At 39.8% G+C, this 23393-nt stretch overlaps 2 protein-coding genes across 7 annotated transcripts in view; both read left to right on the top strand.

The window, feature by feature from the left end:
• Positions 1–23393, top strand: part of LOC145492241 (uncharacterized) — a 629788-nt gene that overhangs the window by 67949 nt on the left and 538446 nt on the right. For all 6 annotated transcript variants that reach the window (XM_081471602.1, XM_081471598.1, XM_081471600.1 and 3 more), the window contains exons 5-6: positions 13873–14136; positions 15107–15355. In XM_081471602.1, coding sequence (XP_081327728.1) covers positions 13873–14136; positions 15107–15355 — 513 coding nt within the window. The remainder of the gene's footprint in view (positions 1–13872; positions 14137–15106; positions 15356–23393) is intronic.
• Positions 15815–23393, top strand: part of LOC145492481 (uncharacterized) — a 9252-nt gene continuing 1673 nt past the window's right edge. Inside the window, exons 1-4 of the mRNA XM_081471937.1 lie at positions 15815–16521; positions 18608–18658; positions 19998–20095; positions 22926–22981. Of these exons, the coding sequence (XP_081328063.1) occupies positions 16401–16521; positions 18608–18658; positions 19998–20095; positions 22926–22981 (326 nt within the window). The 5' untranslated portion in view covers positions 15815–16400. The remainder of the gene's footprint in view (positions 16522–18607; positions 18659–19997; positions 20096–22925; positions 22982–23393) is intronic.

Below are 23393 nucleotides of genomic sequence, written 5' to 3' on the forward strand. Positions count from 1 at the left end.
AATGCCGCGATAGTTATTGCAATCGCTTCGGTCACCCTTGTTTTTGTAAAGGGTGACTATGCTAGCATCTCTCATGTCTTGTGGGATGTGTCCTTTCTCCCAGCAATGGCAGAGGAGCTCGTGAAGCGGCTGGAGGATGGAAAGTTTGCCATGTTTTAGGACTTCTGCTGGTATGCTGTCCAACCCTGGCGCCTTGCCACAGGCGAGGTTGTCAATGGCTTTGCTGAGCTCTTCTAGTGTGGGCATCTCGTCTAGCTCCTCCATGGCTGGAAGTCCGGGCAAGGCATCAAGGGCAGCGTCTGTCACGATGTTCTGGGTCGAGTAGAGCTCGAGATAGTGCTCGACCCAACGCTGCAGCTGCTTGCTCTGGTCGGTGATGACTTCGCCAGACTTCGCTTTGAGCGGTGCTGTTTTCACGCTCATGGGGCCGGTGGAAGACTAAAACATGTTAAATGAAAATAAGACTCCTGAATTTGACGCAATGACATGTTAATTACAGAGAATGACAAGAGATCATTTAAAAAGCCACATAACCGCTTAATTTACGACGAATTTAAATTGCAATGAACAGGCAGATGTAGTTATATTTGAACGTTAGTTGACTCGAAGCTTGCGTGAACCTCCCATTCTCGTTTTTAAAATTGTTTTCGTATCACTAGCTAATTCTCGGCTACATTTTCGTGTCAGATGTGAGCATTACAGTTGGCGTTACAGTTAATGAGAAAACTTACGTACGAAAACTTATGGACATGGCTTGCTTTAAAGGAGCTATGTCACGATTTGCGCGCCTTGAAAAAACTAGCCTAGTTTTTCAAGTTCGTCATTTGCAGTCCTCGTTAATCTTTGCCATCCTTAACGATCCTTATTTCGTTTTGATTTGTTCTTGCCTCTTAAGTGTTTTTCATCCGAAAACACGATCATTTTAAGGTTTTATTCTATTTAAAGGCAACTCTTTACGACCCTAAAAATGACTCTAAAAATCGTGACGTAACTCCTAAAATGTTGGTTATTCTCAGGTTGCGTTATCGTTCACACTATCGATGTTATTCCCATAATTTTTTGTAACTATATTTCCTTGCAATACAAATGGTTTGTTTCGTTTTATTCCAGTCCAAAGTATCGTATTCCAAACTCACATCTTGTAAAAGTATAGACTTGTCTCAAAAACGGAAATTGTTTGAAATCATCAGTTGTTTAATTTTTTTTTGAATTTTGAATTTTTTTCCTTGATCCGATCCGTGATCCGATCCGTGATCCGATCCGTGATCCGATCCGTGATCCGATCCGTGATCCGGTCCGTGATCCGGTCCGTGATCTGGTCAGTGATCCGGTCCGATCCAGATTTTGTCAACGCCGGGGGCAAGACTGAGTACTCCAGGGAAAATGAAAATGGTTAGAAGTCTTGACCGTGAACAGCAACAACAATTTTATTGGCTCATAATATACTTTTTACAAGGTTAATACTTAACAAATAAAGAAGCCTCGACTGTGCTCTGTTCTGTTGTAAAGCACGCAGGAAGCGGTAGAGCACGAAAGAATTGTAGGGGAAAACACGAGACGTAGTCGTGTGTTTTTCCCTACTTCTTGAGTGCTCTACCGCTTCCTAAGTGCTTTACAACAGAACAGAGCACAGAAGAGGCTTCTTTATTTGTTTTATGATAAAGAATCAGATAATTTCCCCACGCATTCGGCTGAATTTTCAAACCAAACTTTATTTTCCAAACAAGCAAAAATAGCGTCAGCCGTGCACTGTTCTCTGATAAAGCACGCTAAAATAAGCCAATCACAATCCTTGTTAGAATTGTTCAAATAATTTGATTGGCTAACGAAGCGACAGCTGTCAATCACAAACTGGACTTCAGCTAAGCTTTCAGTTTCGAGTAGTTTGAGCGGCTTTCGAGAGGAGAACGATGCCTTCAAAGTTCGCTTTTAAGTTAATTTTTAAATACGGACCTAAAGGCAGGTAACGGTTTATAGTCCAGAGGAATCCGACCGTATTGTGGCCCATGAAAACGAGCACTTTTCCAGTGGAAATTACGAAACGCGGAGGTCAAAGCTTGTGGATGAAAATGCGAAATGCCGAGTTGAATTTGAAAGGAGCTACAGTTATTTACGGCTTGTAGCCGCATGCGGCAAGATTGCCCGAACTAGCGTAAATGTTAGAAAGGCTTAACGGCTCCCACTGGTTCTACTTCGAGCACAGAAGAGAATATCAGAGCAAGTTTTGCACTGACCACTCGCCGGTGTACTTCGCTGAGATGACCGGAGAACGAGCTTTACTACATTGAATGTAAGTGTTGTTTGAGCAATTGAACATTTTTATTGTAAATTTACAAAAATAAAGCCTCTCATCATAAACAGAGACAGTTCAATGGTTGTTTTCTGTCGTTGTTTTACTTCTTAGTAAAATTTCTGCCTTCGTAACAAATATAATGTCTTTATCGAAGCACTGTTTAGGTTGAGAATTTGTTTATTTCGCTACAGCTGTACATGTTTTGTCGGCAGGAATCTAGCAAAACTTGTTATTTTAGTACAGTTTTAACACTACTGTTGCTAACAATGGTCTCTGTGAGCCATATTTACTGCAGAAAAATAGCTCGCTTCCACTGCGTTTGTCTGAGTCACAGGGGATGTTTAGTTTGGGTCAAATTTGTCAAAATTCCGAGGCAAAAATTTGGAAGCGAACTTACCGTCATCAACCCGTGCTCTGTTCTCTGATAAAGCACGCTGTTTCAGCCAGTCAGAGTGCATGTTATATGGAAACTTTATTATGATGTTATATTGATATTGATGCGTAGTATTTACTCATACATATTGTGAACAAATTTATTCAGCGATGCTGGTTACAACGCACTATTGCACAAAAATGCTCAGAAATTTTACTTTTGTTGTACAGATTGCATATTTTTGCATCAGACCAAATAAAAGCTGAGAGAAACGAAAAAAAGTTTTTTCTTTTTGTCGCAACTTTTGAGCAATTTTCGTTACAAAAAGCAACTTTTTACTTTTTATGGAGCTACTTTTGAGCAACCTTTTGGGAAATCTCGAGCAACTTGTGGCAAGCTCTAACTGTAAGCAAGCTTTCTTCGCCCTTCAATTTTACCTGTGTCCATGATTTACATGTCTCGCAAGGGTCTGCTCGGGGATTTTCTGTGAGATGTTTTGACTATCATAAGGCTGTTTTATTTTTTTTTTTATTTCAGACGCGGGAAGTGTCACATGGTATGAACCTCCTCCTGTTGAGACAACATCAGATTCCAACATAGAGCTCACCGGGAACGGTCGACAACTTCTTGAAGGATCTGCTCATGTACATCTGAGCTGGAACTTCAGTCTGACGCCAGACTTAATTTTAATTACGGTAGTTCTAAGTCTAAACAGCATACAAGTTGCTGTTGTCGTTCCATCATCAGGAGTAGCTGGGATAACATCAGGTCTTGAGGGAAGGTTCAACTTCACATGGATTTCCCAGAGAGCCACATTGATTATTTTCAATGTGACTGAAGAGGATGATGGAGAATTTGCCTGTGAACTGAATACTTTCCAAGGAGTAGACAACAAAGTGTGGAAACGCAAGATGAAAGTGGAAGTTGTAGGTATGCTTTATTTTATGTTGTTTTAACTCTATTTAGCCGGGAGGGGGGTGGGCGGGGGTGGGGTTGGGGGCTTAACGTGCCTGCGCTGATTTCAACTTTTTCTTATTTCTAAACAGCACTCATATTATGGAGGTCCTGTTAGGGTTTTAGGATTAAGGATTATTACGGGATTTTAGAGAAGGGATGCGGATTATTGGCCATTAAATTTCAGGATTACGGATTATTCGTTTTTCATTGTGAAATAATGGATTATTATCGGTCATAATCGCATGGGAAAGGTCTAAAAAGAGATAAAAAATAGATGATAAATATTATTTATCTCCAGTAACCCCTCCAGTGCTCCTAGTCAAAATTCTGAGCCAGCATCGCGGTGGTAGTCCTTAGTCGCTAAGGACTTCCGAGTAATATTTCATATTCAAAAAACTAAAAAGATGTGAAAGGCCTACACGACTCCCGCTGTTCACAGATGTAGTTTCTCTGCCTTTAAAGTTACGTTTGGATCTGACGAGTGTGTCTTTGAACGATTTTCCTCATTTGCACAAGAAAACGGGAAATAACGGGAGGCTCTTTTTGTATATCTTCCTCAGCAAAGGCTGATTCTGTATTGTGTGCTACTTATTCATCAAGGCTTTCTTTAAGTTAGGCATTGCTGGGTGGCATTGACTATCGACAAAAGGCGGAATTTTATCGTAAATTTTTCCCTTCTTTTGAAGAGTCGTCGTTCTTTCTTTGAATTTCACTTCTAAAAGAACTTTATTTACCAGACCACCTGGATAGCTTCTCACTTGTAAGCGTGGTTTAAATCCTACAAAAGTTATTTTTGTAGGGTTAGTTTAGCGTAACCTGGTGCTTCACTTCTGATGAAACCTTAACTGTCCACTGGTGGGTGTCAGGAAGACGGAAATACATGTACTGAAACGTTACTATCGGTAGACACACGTGTAAAGAAAAATAGTTTCCTTGCTAATGCTTCAGCTGCAAATTTAATAATTGGATGATGTCTGTTTGCCTGCTCAGTGAACCCATTGATTTCCCTTTACGCTTATGTTCCTCAACAAGAACACTTCATCATTATATGTTTTCCCCACCAGTGGCTTCTGTATGTGTGCGCTCTTAGTTTAGATTTCTGTCTCAACGGCTGCCATAAATAGGTTGGCAATCACAAGATACTGCCATTTTGGTTCCCATAGAGGGTCTGTGTATTTGGAGATAATTCATTCCATTGAACTGGAAAGAATTCTCCTGTAATATAAGTCTTACAACTGTAGCATAGAAATGGATTGGAATGAAATAAGAAGGCTCTTTATAGAAACGCTCGCACCCATTGCACACGGAAGTAATGCCTTCTTCCTGTGGTATGTTTGTGCACAGGCTTGTCACATCCATTAACGCAAGCTAGGATTGCGTTTCTCTGACTTCCATATTATCTCGGAAGTTAGTGAAGTCTGTTGTATTTTTGAAATACGAGTTTTGTTACTTAGCCATAGGCTGAAAGGGCAGGGAAAAGCAACCCTTAACATGTCCGACAGACGCTTTTAGTAAGGATTTGACTGAAAAAGTTGTCATCGAAAATGTGCCATATGTTCTTTGCTCCAAGTCTTTTTTGAAAATTGAGGAACAAAGGAAAATTTAAAAAAAATTGGCAATTTTGTAATGAAAGCCTCGGAGCCATGGTAGAATATTAAACTGTTTAACGTGGCTTATTGTTTGATCACAAGTCCTGACGTTTCTATAGCAAACGTGTTTTAAAAAGGCGTTAGCTGAAATTTGATCTTTTTCTGTTGTATTGCGAATTTGGATTTTAGGACGATTTTTTCCAAACTGAACGATCTTGCAGCACTTACTTTAGGCAAACACCAACTGCTACTTAATTGCCCATAGGTTTCAAAATGTTTGCTTACAAAAGAAAACGAGAGAAACGGTTGCGGAGTAAGCATCCTCTAGTGCGGATTAGCGTTGCGCGACGACTCAGAGAACGGCTGCAAAGGAGACCAGGCAGATGGTGGACATTATTAACACGTGGTTATAACTAAAATATTGCCGGTTTCCATGTGACGTCATCCTTTTCCAAAATTAAAAACAATCAATTCTTTTGAAGTTTTAGTTTTATTAGATGTAAGACCCTCTAAGAACTAGACTAGGTTCTTAATTATAGAGTACGTTTGAATTTCCAAGTTTTATGCGTTGCGTGAAATTAAAATGGTGGCTCGAGAAGTCTCTCGCGTTGGTCAAAAGACGAGTTATCGCTTAACATCTTCCTAGCTAAACAGTTCTTGCACTAAAAGAAGTTTAGTTTCAATGCGTCGGAGCTCTAGAGTAATGACTTTTCCTTTCAATAGCAAAACTCGATGGCAGATGTTTCTGTTACTTCACGTCCACCATGTTTGTACCCTTCCGTGGGGCACCGACATGGACTATTCACAGCCCTCTATTTCCTAGTATTTTTATTCTATCGTTGAACGCGGGGATAAAATCGCGAGAGAACTGGACGCCAGCGAAAAACGGGAGACTTGAGGGGTAAGCGGGTGGGGAACGAGGAAAATTGAGGGTTGAAAGGCGACAAAAGTGTCATCAACTTGACAACGGCAGATCATGATTGCGTCCAGGCGCATTTTGCGGTTTGCGGCAGTTGTCATTCGTAATGGAGCGGTCGTTAGAATCTTGTTTAGAGAAACTTCCGCATGTTTCTTCGCTCGAAGATGAACAAAAAGAGGTTCTTGTTCACCTTCATCGGTCGAAGGACGTTGTTACAATTTTGCCGACCAGGTTTGGGAAAATTGTGATACATCGACTCTGACGTAGCGGCAAAATGAAAGCAACAGGAAGCGAATGCTGTTTTCATCGGGCGCTTTCCATTGAACAAAAAATTAGGAAATTTTAGAAGCGGGGACAAATGGTACGGTAATTTCCAGGGAAAGGTTCGAGAAACTCCGGATATTGTGGAATTTTACAAAAGCAAACAATGTCGGAAATTCCAGGATGGAAATCAAATGGAACGAAAATTTCCAGGAAAAAGTTTTCGAAAATTTGGGTACACCTCGGTGGCGCTTTCCGTTCGACCAAAATTTCCGGTGTGAATATCTGGAAATGTCCTGGGACGAAGGAAACAGAATTCTCCAGTTGACTGCACCAGAGTGGAAAACGATAAGTCGCACATTTGTACGCTTGAATTTTTTTAATGACTTCGAGGTTTGAATCGCAAATATAGAAGCAAACAGAACAATGATAGTCGACATTGTGGACTTTATAAAAACCACAACGACAGCGAAAACGTCGCAAAACAAAGGGTTAATGAGTGGTTTTGCTTTACACGTGTAAATCTTTGTAAATTTCTTGGCCAACCTATGCAAAACAAACAACTACACCACGGGGTATATTTGTATTGGAATTAAACGCCTTCTTGACGAATTTAGCTGTACTGTAGCTAGTATTTATCAACAGACATGTGGTAAGATTCTAAAGTTAACTATTAATCCACTTTCGAATGCTTCTCCGTCATCTCTGCGTAGGATGTCCAACTCGCTGTGATCGCGGCCAAAAGAACAAGCGCTGAATGGAAAGTTGCGAAATTACATAATTTCTGAGAAAGAGAACAACCTCGTGAGGTATAACCAAATTTTCTAAAACTATTTCCTGAAAATTTCCTTTCCCAGTGGCGGATCTAGGGGAGGGGGACGGGAGGGCCCGCGCCCCCCTTAGTTTGGGTAAAAAAGAATATCAGAAGAGAGAAAAGCCGGCAGGGCAAGCAAAAACAGAATCGGCCACCCCCCCTTAGCTCAAGGTCTGGATACCGGCCCCCGCCCCCCCTTAGCTAAAGGTCTGGATTCGCCACTGGTTCCATTATATTTTCATCCCTAAATTTCCGGAATTTTCGGTTGAATGGTTTGCTTTTGGAAACTCTAACAATTTCCGGATTTACTGGAACTTTTTCCAAGACATTTCCTTACCATTTGTCCCTGTTTCAAAAATTTTGGAAGTTTTGGTTGAATGGAAAGCGCCCCAGGAGGTTGTCCTCGTTTTTTGGAAATTAGGGGCACTTTCCATTCAACCAAAAATGCCGAAATTTTCGAAACGAGGATAAATGGCACAGAAATTTCCTGGAAAAGTTCCGTAAAATCCAGAAATTGTTAAATTTCAGAAAAGCGAACCATTCAACCGAAAATTCCGGAAATTCCAGAATGAAAATCAAATGGAACAGAAATTTCCCGGAATTGTTTTTCAAAAATTTGGGTACACCTCGGGAGGTTGTCCTCTTTCTCGGAAATTATGTGAACTCGCAATTTATTATTATTTAGCGATAGTTCTTTTGGCTAGCCGCGATCACAGCGAGTTGGACATCCCAGGCAAAGATAACGGCGACGTAGATTCAAAAATGGATTAATATTTTATTTCAGCATCTTGCCACTTGTCTGTCGATAACTACTAACTACGGTTAAATTCGTCAAGAAAGCGTTAATTTCAAGAAACAATATCCCCCCTTGATTTTCTTGTTTGTTTTGAATAGGTGGCTAAGAATTGTACGAAGATTTATAACGCGTGCAAAGCCATTGTATCACTCAATAATCCTTTGTTTTGCGACGTTTTTGCTGCCGTTGTGGTTTGTATAAGGTCCCTGCTATTGTGGTCTATAAAAAGTCACGATGTCCACGTATCAGTGTTTTGTTTGCTTCTTTATGTGCGATTCCAACCCCGAAGTCACTGAAACATTCCAAGCGAGCAAAAGTGCGACTAAAAGTTTCCACTCTGGTGCGGTTAGCTAGAAAATTCTGTTCCAGGTGTCCCAGGAAATTTCCGAAACTTTGCACCGGAATTTTTGGTCAAATGGAAAGCGTCCATTATATCGCCTCTCAAAAGCACCCTGAAATATCAAATAGAAGTGATGGAAGGGCTTGCGATGCCTTCCACTGTTGTGTCCTGTTCCCGCCGATTGGAGAAGGGAAATACAAGCTTGTTTACGGTGCAGCGGAAGGCGTTTTCGATGCAAAATTCCAAAAAAGTTGAAAAACGAAGATTCTCTGCTACGAAATTGTGTCATGCTTAGTGTAACACCTTTGCTTTTGAGCTCAACAAATGAAATTTTCTTTTATTTATGAGTCGTCTTACCAAAGTTCCTCAAGCGAATAGTAAAGGAACAAGCGCATATCCTGCAAAAATCGAAAGCACCGTTTGATTTCGGCTTTCTCACCCTTTTTGCAGGTTTGTTTTTGGAGTAACGGTCGTCTGATACGAATCCTCAACACCCGAACGCACTTATTGCTTTCTGCAAACTAAACTTGTAGTAAATTAAACGAGCAATTTATCGCTCAAATTTATTTAGTCCGATTCAGTTCATTAGTCAAGAGGCGGGAATTTTTGCGACAAGGCGATAACAGGGGTAGGAGCCTAACAAAACCAGTTTATTTTTCCAAAGATTTCTACAGTCTCTCTGTTCTTCGTTAATAACTGGCTTTGCTGTCCTTCCTGTCCCCGCCCCCGCCCCCGCGTGCTTCACGCTCGCTTTGCTGGCTTTTTCATTCCCGTGCGTTTAAAAAATAGAGAGACTAGAATTGGTACGCAGTGCGTACATGGTCGGACATCCAATACATGCATATTACCTTATTGGGAGTGATAAGTTTTGTATTGATCATTGGTCATTTTATTTGAAACATGAAAAAATGCATATTGATATATAATTTATATAAAACCAACTACTAAAACGGATCTATTTAAAGCCAGTGAGGCTTTAAAGAACAAGTAAAGACCGTTTGGTGCAAGCTTACCTAGATGACAACACTGATAATTTAAATGTACAATCTTTAGTGTAAGCTGTCGTTGACTCAGATGGTACAAATAGACCCGTTTCAGTTAATTCCCAATCTGGAGGACAAACCAATGAGATTGCTTTGCATTTGAAAGGTTTGTTTCTCCCAGGGGAGAGAACAACCATTGTTTTGTCCTCCAGCTTGGAAATTACTGAATTAAATGGGTCTATATGGAATGATTTCTACTGCTGTGGTCATTATATCCTGCCGTATGATACCCCATCTAGCCAAGTTATACTTGTTTAACTTTCCACTAACAAGTCTGTTATGCTGAAAATCTGAAGTAAGCTAGGTCAATAAGATTTAATCCGTTCAGTGTCCTACAAGCAGATTAAAAGATAGTATGAATTATAATCATTGTAACTTATAAATAATTCTTTTATATCAAATGAGCTTTGACCTTCCCTGCCAAACTTTCACTGAACTGCAAGCTAAAATGAGTGTTAAATATGAACACATTCTCTGGTAATTCACCCCGAAGCAAAAAAGTTTGTAGAGTGCGCTTTAACAGCAAACTGTATAGAGAATCCTATATGTGTAATATCTGAGCCATATCAGCAGCACTGGAAACCAGTCTATGGTGTTGATAAACAGTGCTTCCCTGTTCGAGTAAGCAGCAGAAATAGTTAAACTGAAATCAAAGTCAGTCACAACTGGGCCTGGGTTTGCCTCAACACAGTCAACATCGCTGGCAAGTCGAATTCTTGGTTCAGGGATATAAGCTTAAAAACGATACAAAAATACCTGTGTAAGCTAGATACGATTCGTTTTCACTATTTCGAAATAACGAATCACACGTCTCACTGGTAAATAAATGGATGTGAAGTAAAACAAAAGTAGCATAGAACACCATAACTTTCCCTTGAAGTATCGTCGATACTCCCTGAGACCGGATCCGAGAGCTAAAAAACACTATGCAGGCCAACAACAAGTCTGTACGTATTGTTGTAGACTGCTCCCCATTTCAGTTTTGTTTTGCCAAAATTAAGTAAATTCAGTACAGATCCAGGTGCTCAGAACTAATTCGAAGTTCCAGTGAAACAATTCTCTAGGAAATATTCAACTAAGGTAATTCTCGATTAGCTCAAGGTATTATGCTTAGTTTGCTTAGGTTTGCTCAGGTTTGCGCAAGAATGTTTCGAGGTTATCTCAAAGTGACACAATCGTGTGATCACGCTCGCGATCGAAGTCAGCTATATTCAGCTAAATATCGATCCCGCTCCGATGCAATTTGTTTGTATGTTGCGATCAAATTAAAACGAAGAAGAAAGACTCACGTTTTGTTATGATAAACAGCTACGGAACACAAAAAGAACTTGCTCGTAAACAGCTTCATCATATTCTTAGGGAGTGACCTTTGAACTTTCAGGGGTTGATGAGGGAAGGGTGGGTGATTCGAGTTGAGCATGCATTTGTATTATTTTTGGGCCCTGAACGCTCAAGATATGTTTTCCTTTCTGGTTATGTTAGTATGCATTATTTTTCTATCGAACCGTCCAGCCAGCCTGGGAACCACCTCGCTTCTCAGTTACATAGGTCGGACATTAGCTAGCCTGCCAGCACAGACGTATTTCCTGCTGTCACTTGGTTCCGCTGAAAATTTACGGCTGTCACTTGGTTCCGGAAATTTTCGGCAGAACCAAGTGACAGCCGCAAGTACGTCTGCTTTCGCAAGCTAGACATTAGCATGTCCTCCTTAAAATGAATGTCATGCACACACGAGTTCAAATAACTAAAGCACAGCACGTACATTTCACGTGTCTGGATCGCAACACGCTCAAAACGTTGTTGAGAACCAATACTGTTTATATTTTTGCAATCCAGCTGATAATGGTCCTCATGACCAACCATGTTATCTGCACTGATTTTGATTATTCCTATTTTCTTAGCTGTTTCTCAAATGCAAGTGTTAACTGGCTTCTGCAGCCGCATGGAAAAGCACCCTCCCGCCCCCCGACCCTTTCACTGATTTTTACTTTATATTGCCACCACAGCATCTACTACTGCTTGGGCTGAAGGACGTTCTTCCACGACCCTATTATTGAGAATCTAACCTAACTTTTTTAGCACATGGTCTTCTGAAATTTATCCCAGGTTTCTTGTCGTTCCTTCTTTGCTGAAGTCTGTTAAGAGTTTATAGCTTTGCTAAGTTCTTGCCGTCTCTTTTTATAACTAGAGGACCTCAGTACAAACTTTGTGTAATACGTACCTGAACGGTCAGCAAACATCATGTACGTGCCCAAACGTTTGGCTTCTCAGGGACGAAAAACTTCACCAAACTTAGGTGGGATAACGGAGGAAACTATTTAGGTCTAGTTCAGTAAGTTATCTACCCAACTAACTGTAATTTATAACTCTTTTAGCGTCATTCGGTTTGTAGACCACACATTTCTTTTGGGGAGTATCAGCTGCTTGCTTTTTCTTGTCATGCTCATGGGTGGGTAGAGACTCTACGTGCAAATTAGTTTCAGTCCACGTCTTTTATTCTCTTGATCAAAAAAAGGGAAAAGCGTTTGCAATCTATTTTCCTCATCACTTAGTCTATTATTAGAATCTGTGTATCCATGTGCTTTTCAAATGTACCTGCAGCTGGGTTTACTCATCATTGCATTCTTTGTAGTTGAAACAAGTTTTACTAGCAGTCGCAGTGGTGACCAGACTGTCAATGAAGGTTCAAATCTGACTTTGTTTTGTGACGCGACTGGTAAACCAACTCCGAACGTTACTTGGACCAGAGTATTAAATAATGGTACAGATGGTGATGTATTGTTCTTTGGGAACCCTTGGGTTATTGTAAACATCAGCAGAACTGATACTGGAACATACCGCTGTACGGCTTACAATGGAATTGGAAATCCCGCGAACCATTCGCTTTATGTTAATGTTAAAGCATGCACTTCATATAGGTGAAATAAATAACTACTATGTACTTATGCATTAGAAGTGGTTTACTTATACTAAGTGAGGTTAAGAAGGGTGCATAATTTTGTTACTGCTGAGCGAGGCACGTACAACGAGGTTTTATTCCTGTTATACATGCTAACTGTATTATGTTAAGAGTTAAGATTACTCCACTTTTATCATTAGTTAACCAAAGCAAAAAAGGAAGCGAAAGCTCAAAAATGAAAATATCAACATAATATGACATTACGGCTACATAAAACAAATGAAATGGGAAAAACCCTAACAATGACATATCACAAGATCTTTTGAATAAGATTGTATATTGTTTCACTTGCTAAAGTTGTCACGATGTCCTGTTGTATTCCGCTGAGTTACATGCCGATCAGAAATATTGACTCCTTGTTATAATAACTTTTAACTATGTTGTGGCTACATGCTCTGTGACGTATGTGACGGAGGTTATCTGTGTAAAAAAGTTTAAGTGTTTCATCGTGTGGGAAGAAGTATCTGCTTAGTGATATTCAAACACCACCCTGATTTTATTCACCCACTGCATTCAGCAGCAGGCTCAAAAAAGTCTCTGTTTGGCTTTGGAAACAGACAAACAAGCTGAAGAGCGGTAAAGTTGCCGGAGTTAACGGTGTTCCATCTGAGATCTAGAAAAATGGAGGTTCAGCTCTCCAAACCAAGCTCTACACAAGCTTTTTGTCCGTTGTCGGGAGCAGGGTACACGACCGTTTCGGTGGAGTTACCATCACCCGGTACAAGAACAAAGGAAAAATAGAGCTCTTCATCGATTCCTGTTGAATAATCTTGTATCGTTTATTGCCAAAGCTCAACTTTCTGAAAGCCAGTGTGGCTTCAGAAGCAGCCGTAGCAAAACAGACATGTCCTTAGACAGATATAAGAGAAGAGTCGAACACATTTATCGATCTGGCCTAAACATTTGAAACCGTGAGCAGAAAAGGTCTTTAGAGAATCCTGGAAAAGCCAAGTTACCGCTGGTTTTGAACATGATCGATCCAGATCATACAAAGCAACGACTTGTCACAGTCCTTCAGACGGCTTCAAACTGAGCCACCTCGTAGCTCTCACACCGTTCACAATCCTCTTCAACATGATGCTCAGGTGAGAGTTCAACAGAGATGACGGGAGATACATTCATTTACACACTGATGGGAGTCTGTTCAACCTGAGACGTATACAAGACCAAAGAAAGACCTTGGGACTGCTAATGCCCCCTTCCCCCACAATAAAACTTAACAGCGTTGCAGCGAATAACTTCTTGGTTTGGAAAAACTTCGCTTTCCAGACTTGACGTCATCGACAATGCACCCCTCGTGAAGAGTAGTATCAACCAAGAATCTTCATTGACCAGACCAAGCTAAAAGTTGTCCACCAGTTCACCTGGTTCTGGGTTGCACAATATCTTCAGATTCTAAGATCGACTGAGAAGTTGGCACAGTGCATGCAGACTGAATGATATTATTTTTCCACGATGAATGTGGTTTCTATGACATACTTTGTTTTCTGGCCTTAAGTTTTTTGATTTTGTTCTTTCCTGTCTTTAGATAAGCCTCACGATGTTCATTTAACTACAAATACAACAAACAAAGTTTGCGCAGGAATCATTATAAACTTCACATGCAGTGCTGAAGCTAACCCAGCAGTCCATACTTATTTGCTATATGAAAATGATATTGTGATTTACAATATGGCGTTGGGAACAGTGATAAAGACAGTGGAAAATGCTGGCCAGTTTGTATTCAGATGTGAGGCCAATAATTCTGTCCAAGGTACTGGAAGAAGCAGTGACACCATCGTGACTGTCCTTGGTGAGCTCGCATAACTAATTTAGGTGGCAAATGTTGTCACGAATATGTTAAGTATCAGTGCCACTAAATTTCTACATAGTAGACTATTCAAGCTACGAGAGCACTATTTTGACTAACTAGAGGTCTAATCAAGGTGCTAATCAGGCTAGCCGGAGTGTTATTCAGGCAAACGGAACAGTTTTAAGAGTCTGTGTAACTGGAGTGTTATTGAGGCTCGCCAAACAAAAGCTCTTCCTACGTTAATTCCCTTTACGTCTTCACCCATAATGTCATTTATCATTTCACTAACAACCATCAGAGGAGCCAGCTGATCACTCAACTCTGGTTTTAGTAACGTGAAATGAATAGGGGCATTGTTATCATTCATCATGACAGTGTATTTCTCTCTCGCTTCCCTCCGAATAATGCCAGGATACCGATTACATGTATAACCCTAGTACTGCCGTAAGAGCGTTCTGTCGAGGTAAAGCTTATTGCCCAATAACACACCGTGAATAATCTGATCAGGCCAAACCCATCCTAACCAGTTCCAGACTTTGTAATATACTTTACAGGAATTTATCACTCTTCACGAGGCATAGTTGAGTTTTATTGATTTTCCATCAAAGAAGGCAAGGGCAAGCAGTCTAGTTTTGTTTTGTACTAGACACTTGTTGTCACATCACAGATTGCAATGTATCTGCGTAGTCGCTGAACAGACATCCGTAGGTTTATAACAAATACCTCTCCATGCTGCAATGGCCTAATAGTCAGGGCATTGAACTTGAGATCTGAAGGTCGAGAGTGTGAGCTTCCCTATATCCCTGTGTTTTAATCTCCAGTTGAAGAAGAAACTCACAAAGTAAGCAGCTTTGTTCCAAAATCAGGCTGGTACTCGGTGTTTACGTTGTAATTTGGGACCATTTTCCCCTCTTATTTCTTTGCATGACTTTCAGGTAAAGTAACATGTTTTATGAATTCATTTTTACAGCTCCTGCAGCCTCTGTCAAACAGGCCGAAAACAAAATCGCCGTGGAAGGGACCGATGTTGAAGTCTACTGTAATATAACTGGCATTCCTGATCCAACCGTTATCTGGAGGAACGTCAAAACTGGTGAAATTATTGAGGGAAATCTGTTGAACATCACCAGCATATCTAGGGCTCAAGCTGGAGAATACACGTGCACTGCAAACAACACTTGTGGAGTGGACTCTACATTGGTTAACATTGATGTGCAGTGTAAGAAAATAATTCTTACATTGTTTATGTTTTTGTATAGGTGTGATCTCATGGTCATACTACTATTAAACGTACGTTTGCATAAAAATGTTTCAAAATTAATTTATAAGTGAGAGTGAAAAGGTTTATCAGTTGAAAGCCATTTTTCTTTGCTATTGAAGTATTAAGAAGGTAAGAGTGTTCTTTTCTGACATACTCACTGTACAGCCAACTGGTGTTTGGATCCAGAAAAAAAAAAAAAAAAAACGTTTCTACCAGCCTGTTACTAACAAATATGGCATGATGCTCCAAGTACAACTCCGGAATCCGGAATCTCGTCAGCCGCCCTTGAATGATTTTTGGAATCTTTCGGTGATTATCATTATGTTGACCACTAATCTGATATGACAAATTCCTTATTATACCTGTGCTAATGAAATGGTCTTCAGAACGAATAGACGATATTCGTATTCTCGGTATTGGACTGGAACTAGCTTTTCATGAAGGCTAATGCGGGGGAATATCATTAAAGAAAGACTAATGTCATTTAAATTTTGAAAAGACTCCACGCATCATCCTCAGTCACAAGCTAGTTCCCCTCTGCTACCAAGAATACGAATATTGTCTACTGATCCCCGTTTAAATTTGGTCAGCTTTGGAGAACGTCTCAATCCAAGGCTTCCTAACACACGTCTTACTCCAGCATTTTTTTCCTTTTCTGAGACAGGTTTAGTGTGACAATGACAATTGTGGTGGAAAACTCAAAATATTCTAGTGAGATTTTACAATAGAGATCTTGTACAGGAACAGAACATCTCCTCCAGTTGCAAGCATGTTTGTAACATCAGAATTGCACTTTAGGCAATAGTAGTTACAGTTCTGACATCAAAGGCCTTATTGTGCGTTTTCTCTTTGTTTGGTCCCTTCAGATCCCCCAACGATCACCAGGGAAGGTTACTTTATTGATGTGTCTGAGGGAGATCCAACTCTAATTCCTTGCCCAGTACTTGGAAACCCTCATCCCACCATAACTTGGTACGATGGAAATGAAACTTCGCCGAGCACTATGATAAATACCAATAACATTCTGCAGTTTTGTGAGACTGTGTTAGATGATAGTGGATGGTACACCTGCTTTGCCGAAAACTCTTTAGGAAACGTTTCTGTCACGGTCCAGCTACGTGTTGGTAGGTTGTATTGTTTTGTTTGGTAAATAAGTTACTTTACAACACTAACAACGCATTATAGCTGATATTGCAATATAAGGCAGTCATGGCATTCATTCTTTAACAAATAAAGAAGCCCCGACTGTGCTCTGTTCTGTTGTAAAGCACGCAGGAAGCGGTAGAGCACGAAAGAAGTGTAGGGGAAAACACGAGACGTAGTCGAGTGTTTTTCCCTACTTCTTGAGTGCTCTACCGCTTCCTAAGTGCTTTACAACAGAACAGAGAAGAGTCGAGGCTTCTTTATTTGTTTTATGATAAAGAATCAGATAATTTTCCCACGCATTCGGCTGAATTTTCAAACCAAACTTTATTTTCTAAACGAGCAAAAGTGGCGTCAGCCTTGCACTGTTCTCTGATAAAGCACGCTAAAATAAGCCAATCACAATCCTTGTTAGAATTGTTCAAATAATTTGATTGGCTAACGAAGCGACAGCTGTCAATCACAAATTGGACTTCAGCTAAGCTTTCAGTTTCGAGAAGTTTGAGCGGCTTTCGAGAGAAGAACGATGCCTTCAAAGTTCGCTTTTAAGTTAATTTTTAAATACGGATCTCAAGGCAGGTAAAGGTTTATAGTCCAGAGGAATCCGACCGTATTGTGGCCCATGAAAACGAGCACTTTTCCAGTGGAAATTACGAAACGCGGAGCTCAAGGCTTGTGGATGAAAATGCGAAATGCCGGGTTGAATTTGAAAGGAGCTACAGTTATTTACGGCTTGTAGCCGCATGCAGCAAGATTGCCCGAATTAGCGTAAAAGTTAGAAAGACTTAACGGCTCCCACTGGTTCTACTTCGAGCACAGAAGAGAATATCAGAGCAAGTTTTGCACTGACCACTCGTCGGTTCACTTCGCTGAGGTGACCGTAGAACGAGCGTTACTACACTGCATGTAAGTGTTGTTTGAGCAAATGAGCATTTTTAATTGTAAATTTACAAAAATAAAGCTTCTCATCATAAACAGAGACAGTTCAATTGTTTTCTGTCGTTGTTTTACTTCTTAGTATAATTTCTGCTTTCGTAACAAAATTAATGTCTTTATCGAAGCACTGTTTAGGTTGAGAATTTGTTTATTTCGCTACAGCTGTACATGTTTTGTCGGCGAGAATCTAGCAAAACTTGTTATTTTAGTACAGTTTTAACATTACTGTTGCTAACAATGGTCTCTGTGAGCCATATTTACTGCAGAAAAATGGCTCGCTTCCTGTGCGTTTGTCTGAGTCACAGGGGATGTTTAATTTGGGTCAAATTTGTCAAAATTCCGAAGCAAAAATTTGGAAGCCAACTTACCGTCATCAACCCGTGCTCTGTTCTCTGATAAAGCACGCTGTTTCAGCCAATTAGAGCGCGCGTTATATGGAAACTTTATTATAATAAAATTGTAAGAGATAATTTTGTAAAAGGTCCACATGTGGAGCATCTTTAGCAAACATGTAGCATTGGAGTGGAGCTACTGAATATGACATAAAAGATAACGTTCTGCAGTTTCCCTCATGCCTCTTAATATTTCTACTCTCTGCTAATTGATTGACACTCTCATGGTGCCTCAGTCTGTTGCTTTGTAAAAGGATTTTGTGTCAGAAGGAATCTAGATTGTATGATATTATTATTAGATATTGCAGTCATCGTATTTTCCTTCAAATCTTAAGAGACTATTTTATAAAACCGTCGGTAGGGTTCCGTATGGAACTTTTTATGGGAGACAAATAGCATTGCGCTGCGAAGCCACTGAAAATAGCTTAAAAGAGAACTTTTGACAGTTTCCCACAAACTTTACTATATATGTTAGCGCACTCTGCAAACTAACCTTATCATTTTGCATCAATTCACTGCGTTTTTATTTCATCAAAATTTTCATATGGCATACTCAAAGTGGTTGTTCTGGTCAGAAGTCATCACCCATAATATAAAGAAGAACATCCGCCTTTTTTCTTGAGAAATGGAAATCCCTCAATTAAGGAAATGCAACGAGCCTCGATCTCTGAACAAATGCCAACACAATAAAAATGTTCGGTAATTCTGCATGAAAAACGTGTTATTTTTCTAGTCTCAGAAAAATCTGTGCAAACTACAGTAACCACCTTGCCAAAGACAACGACTAAAGGTAAGGAGTATCGTTTTGTGCTTATTTTTAAAGTTTTCTATGTTGATAGCAATTCTGTTTTATGGACCTGAAGCATGCTATTACAACATGGTTGCCCAGAAAATTGCTGTGTAGCTGTTTATGGGTTTAGGAAGCTAGACAAAATGCATACCAAAGAAAAGGAGTGCAGCTTTCATCACGAGTGAAAATCGCAAGCTGGTTCTGATTAGCCAAGAAACAACGGAAACCAGCGTGAGACAATCAGATTAGAGTTGTGTCTACGAGAACATATTGGTGCAAAAATTTGAGATAAGATGCCAAGACGAAAGTAGGCGGAATTTTTAGAAAATAACTATTTGGTTTTCGTAGTGAAACAAAAATAGTTAATGCAAGAACACAAGAACATGTAAGAAAATATTTTGCTTAAAAATGTATGGATAGTTTAAAAATAATACACATTTGCGAGTTCACAACTTAATGATTTTGAATATTTTGCTCTTGTAAAACTTGGAATTTGACAAACGTTGCGCTGTGCGTCAACCAATCAGTCGAATTATTATTTTTTTTTTCTGTTACACTTTTTCTTGTTTTCTTTCATTAGTCATTTGATAACTAAGTAAGTAGTCTCATAATTTTCTCTCGTACAATTTGGAATAAATAAACACTTGCCAATGACTCTCGCCTACGGGTTCATGCAATGTTGTAAGCCTTTGAAAAATTTGTTCGGGCACATTTATTCCAAATTGCACAAGAAAAGTCATGCGACTACCTTTACAGAATTTTAGCCCCACATTTTGTGCTCAGGAATACAACGTTCAACTTTGTGACCATTCTCGTAAGCAACAAGTTCCTATCAGTGACCACATTCGGGAAACCTCAATTACCTTCTCAGAAAAATTTGTAATTAAAGCTCCCTTAAGCGACACGGACCACTTTAGGGATTTCGTAAACTGAGATTTTTGTTAAAAAACTGAATGAGAAAATAAAATATTATTTACTGTAGCTCTATCCAAACGTTTTGGGTTCAAATTCCATATATGAGAACACCCATGTCATGTTCAACTCAAGATTTGGAATCTTAGGGGGCCTCGTTGTATTATCTGCATGAACATGCAAATCTCTTTTGCATGATTAGACTGGTCAACATATTTGCACGTTAGACACATTCAATACTCAAACATATTTCGTTTGTGCAAGATTATTAGCACGATGGCTAAAGTGGGTAGCACCATTTGATTCAAGTCAGCACGGGTCGTAGCCTTATTTCTGTGGTTAGACATTTGAGGTGACCATCTTTGGAGACGTTACGTTTCACTTTTTACATATCACCTCTTTAACTGGTGATATTTGTGTTATTTAGTTTCTATTCAAGTTGTAGAAAGCACCATTTCCGCCAGGGCGATCATAGCTAAGAGCTGCGATGAACGATTAGACGTTGAGAAAAGGTTTCCCAGTTTGGTAAGTTATTTTGTTTTTCATGTCGCTGACAATCTACTAATGCTTAAAATAACTTAAACTGACGTGTGTTACACCTTTTTTTGAAAGTCTTTGGAGCAAAAGAATCATCCGCATTAAGTTGGTTCAGTTAATTTTATCTAGAGATGCTGTGGATAAGACTTACCCGCTACACATGTTTTTATTTGTACATTGTTACAAAAGGATAGATAGATAGATAGATAGATAGATAGATACATTTTTATTAGCAAACTCATTGCAGTCGCTGGAGCGGCTGAATTACGAATTACTTTACAATAAAATAAGAATTATATTATACAAGGAAAAATATGCAAACTATTTATAATTAAAAATATGGCTCATAATAAAAGTGTTCCTAAACCTATGTGTCTTACAAATCGGTAGCTCAAAGTATCCCCGGGTTCGTGTGCAGTAAGTGGACTCGTTCGTTTCGGGTCGACCTTCGCGCGTTTTAGCTGCTTTAGGAAATACAGGCGTGTTGCGGTCTTTTTGCAAATATAATTAACATGTACATTCCACTTGAGGTCGTCTGAAACTAAAACTACTAATAGCTTTGCGGACGAGACAACTTCGATTTGCTTATCATTAATAGTGATACGGTCTACAGTACTAGGTAAACTAGAAAAGGATATTCTCAGTTCTTTACACTTAGATTCGTTTAGCTGAAAACCATCAGCTTCTGACTGTCGAACAAGTTTATCAACGCATGGTTGCATGCAATTGGTTTCGTTCTTGGATACTGACTCGGCGAGAGTGGTATCATCTACATATTTCCAGAGAGTTGTATCAGCTACAGAGAGATCGTTTATCATAATAAGAAATAGCCATGGGCCCAGTTTGGTCCCCTGTGGGACCCCCGCAGGAACAGCCTCCCACTCCGAGACACAATCGCAGCTGAGCTTCACCCTTTGCTTTCGATCCATAAGAAAGTCTATAATCTAACACATAAGCGGTCTAGGGATGTCATACGAGGAAAGCTTTCGCGCCAAAACATGATGATCGATCAGATCGAATGCTTTGCGGAAGTCAAAGAGCATAACCCTCGTATTCGATCATTTCCATCCGTTGATTTCGCCCAGTAATGTATCATACTTATTAACGCATGCGTGGTGCTGGATTTGGGTATTGTTCCAAACTGTTGTGGATCGATCTTTTGGAGGACAGCAGGCTTGACGTAAGATTCAACGACGTACTCCTCCGCTATCTTTGACAGAATTGGTGTCAGGGAGATGGGTCGAAGATGTTTATTTATGTCCTGCACAGGTTTTTGCTTGGGCACCGGCACAACATTTGCCTCTTTCCACGATGGAGGGAGTCGACCTTCACGATATGATGAATTAAGAATGTCTGCAATCGGCCCTGCTAAAAGGTCTGCATTTTCTTTCAACACCCACCCTGGGATTTCGTCAGGACCATGCGCTTTAGTTCTGTTTAGTTTTATCAATTTCTTAAAAACTGATTCCTTTGATACAACAAAGGCTGGTTGCTGGGTTGCGCTATTAGCAGGATCTGTGACGTAGCCAGCCGGGATAGGTGTGAAACTACGCATGGGCGAGACAGAGGCCTCGTTGATGATGTTGGCAAGATTGACACCACACACAGGAACCACTAATATTACCAGCGACACCTAAGAAGCAATTTGAACAAAAATACCGCAATCACAGGCTGAGAATGCCAGCGGAATCCTCTTTTATGTGCATAATTTGTAGTACACTAATGTTATGTGAGCATTGCTATCTGTCATCCATCATCAAATATTGATGAGTGGACTGTTTCAAAAAATGTATTTTGCAAACCTGTTTAGCCTGGGCTCTGGAGGGGGGGGGGGGGGGGGGGAGAGAGGACACAAGTTCCCACACTGATTTAAAACTTTTCAAACTTCAACAAAATAATGTTAGAGTGGTCAAACAAGGTAGATTGGTTAGAAATCAATGTTGGAGCTGTCCTGACATTTCTGATAATTTTGCGAAGTGCAAGATGGCGGAATTTTGAAAAGTGAAAGGATTTAGGAGTGATTAACGTGTGACTTTACATGCTATGAAAGTTGGATTAATATTGCACACCACCCCCCCCCCCCCCCTTCCCCTAGCGGGCTAACGAAGGAAAAACAGCCCCGGTTAAATATGGTGAAGGTTTAGTGGGTTAAGTGAAACTGAAATGTGTTTCTATATGTTGGTTCGTTTTATGGATATCCTGAGTAAGATTTTGAAAACGCTGAAATTGGGCTAATTAATTCCGAATTGAACGAGAAAAAGCGTATGATTACTTGTTAATAATATAAAATTACTAATATAAACATGAAAAAATTCGGGTGGAGGAAGTGCTGGAAGATCTTTCTTGAAGCCACTTTTTCTCATTCGAAAAAACTTTTTTTCAAAGTTTCCCCACAAAATTGCACTTGTGTTACACTTGAACTGCACTGCTCTCAGCCAATCAGAATCAAGTAATTTTTTCATGTACTTTATTAATTATGTCATGCTATGTTTTTTTTGTGTGTGATATTATATTTTCCAAAACTATGCCTGAAGTCCTGTATCAGTCCGGCCCGAGGCAGTTTTAACACTGACAAATAAACAATTGACTCTTTTCTCACTTAAACTTCTTTGGTATAGGAAACTAGAAAGATCATGGTGCCGCAAAATCTTTGAAAGCGCGTATTCATGTACTGATACTAAGAGTTTAAGGATAATGCAATGGATTATTTAAAAGAAATTTTAACTTACCAACTTCTGCATGTAATGTTATGCGCAAGGAAACTTTCTATGCTGTGAGACAGTAGATGGTTTGACTGAGTTAATATTTTTCTTTTCAGGCTTGTGAGCGTGTCAGACACCTGGGTTGTTTATCCGCCCAAGCTGTAGCTAGTAGGTATGATAAATCCTTTTCCATTCTGTTTGTGTTTGGTAAACTTAATTGTGAGGTATATGAGGTGTTGTTTATTAAAGGACCGCTGAACAAGGAAGATGGTAATGCTGTAACGTTTGGGACGGTAAACTAGATGGTATTTTCTAGCCCTTGTTTAGCTACTCGGGTTAATAGTGCATGTTTTACAACTAGAGCTGCACTTACATGGCGAGCTTAGCAAAATACTGCATCGCTTTCTGTTGCTATAAGTAAATGCAATTCAGGTGAAGGTGTGAAGGAGCAAACTAGTGAAACAGGTGACAAAAAAAAGGTGTCATACTTTCACGTTCACTGGGAAATTGCTGAATTATTTACTCGCTAGCGCTGTTTTTGTGTGTTAATCAAAGTTCTACGGCACAAAAAAGTAATCATCTTT

This window comes from Orbicella franksi, chromosome 7 (genome assembly GCF_964199315.1).
Source record: "Orbicella franksi chromosome 7, jaOrbFran1.1, whole genome shotgun sequence".
Taxonomy (NCBI): domain Eukaryota; kingdom Metazoa; phylum Cnidaria; class Anthozoa; order Scleractinia; family Merulinidae; genus Orbicella; species Orbicella franksi.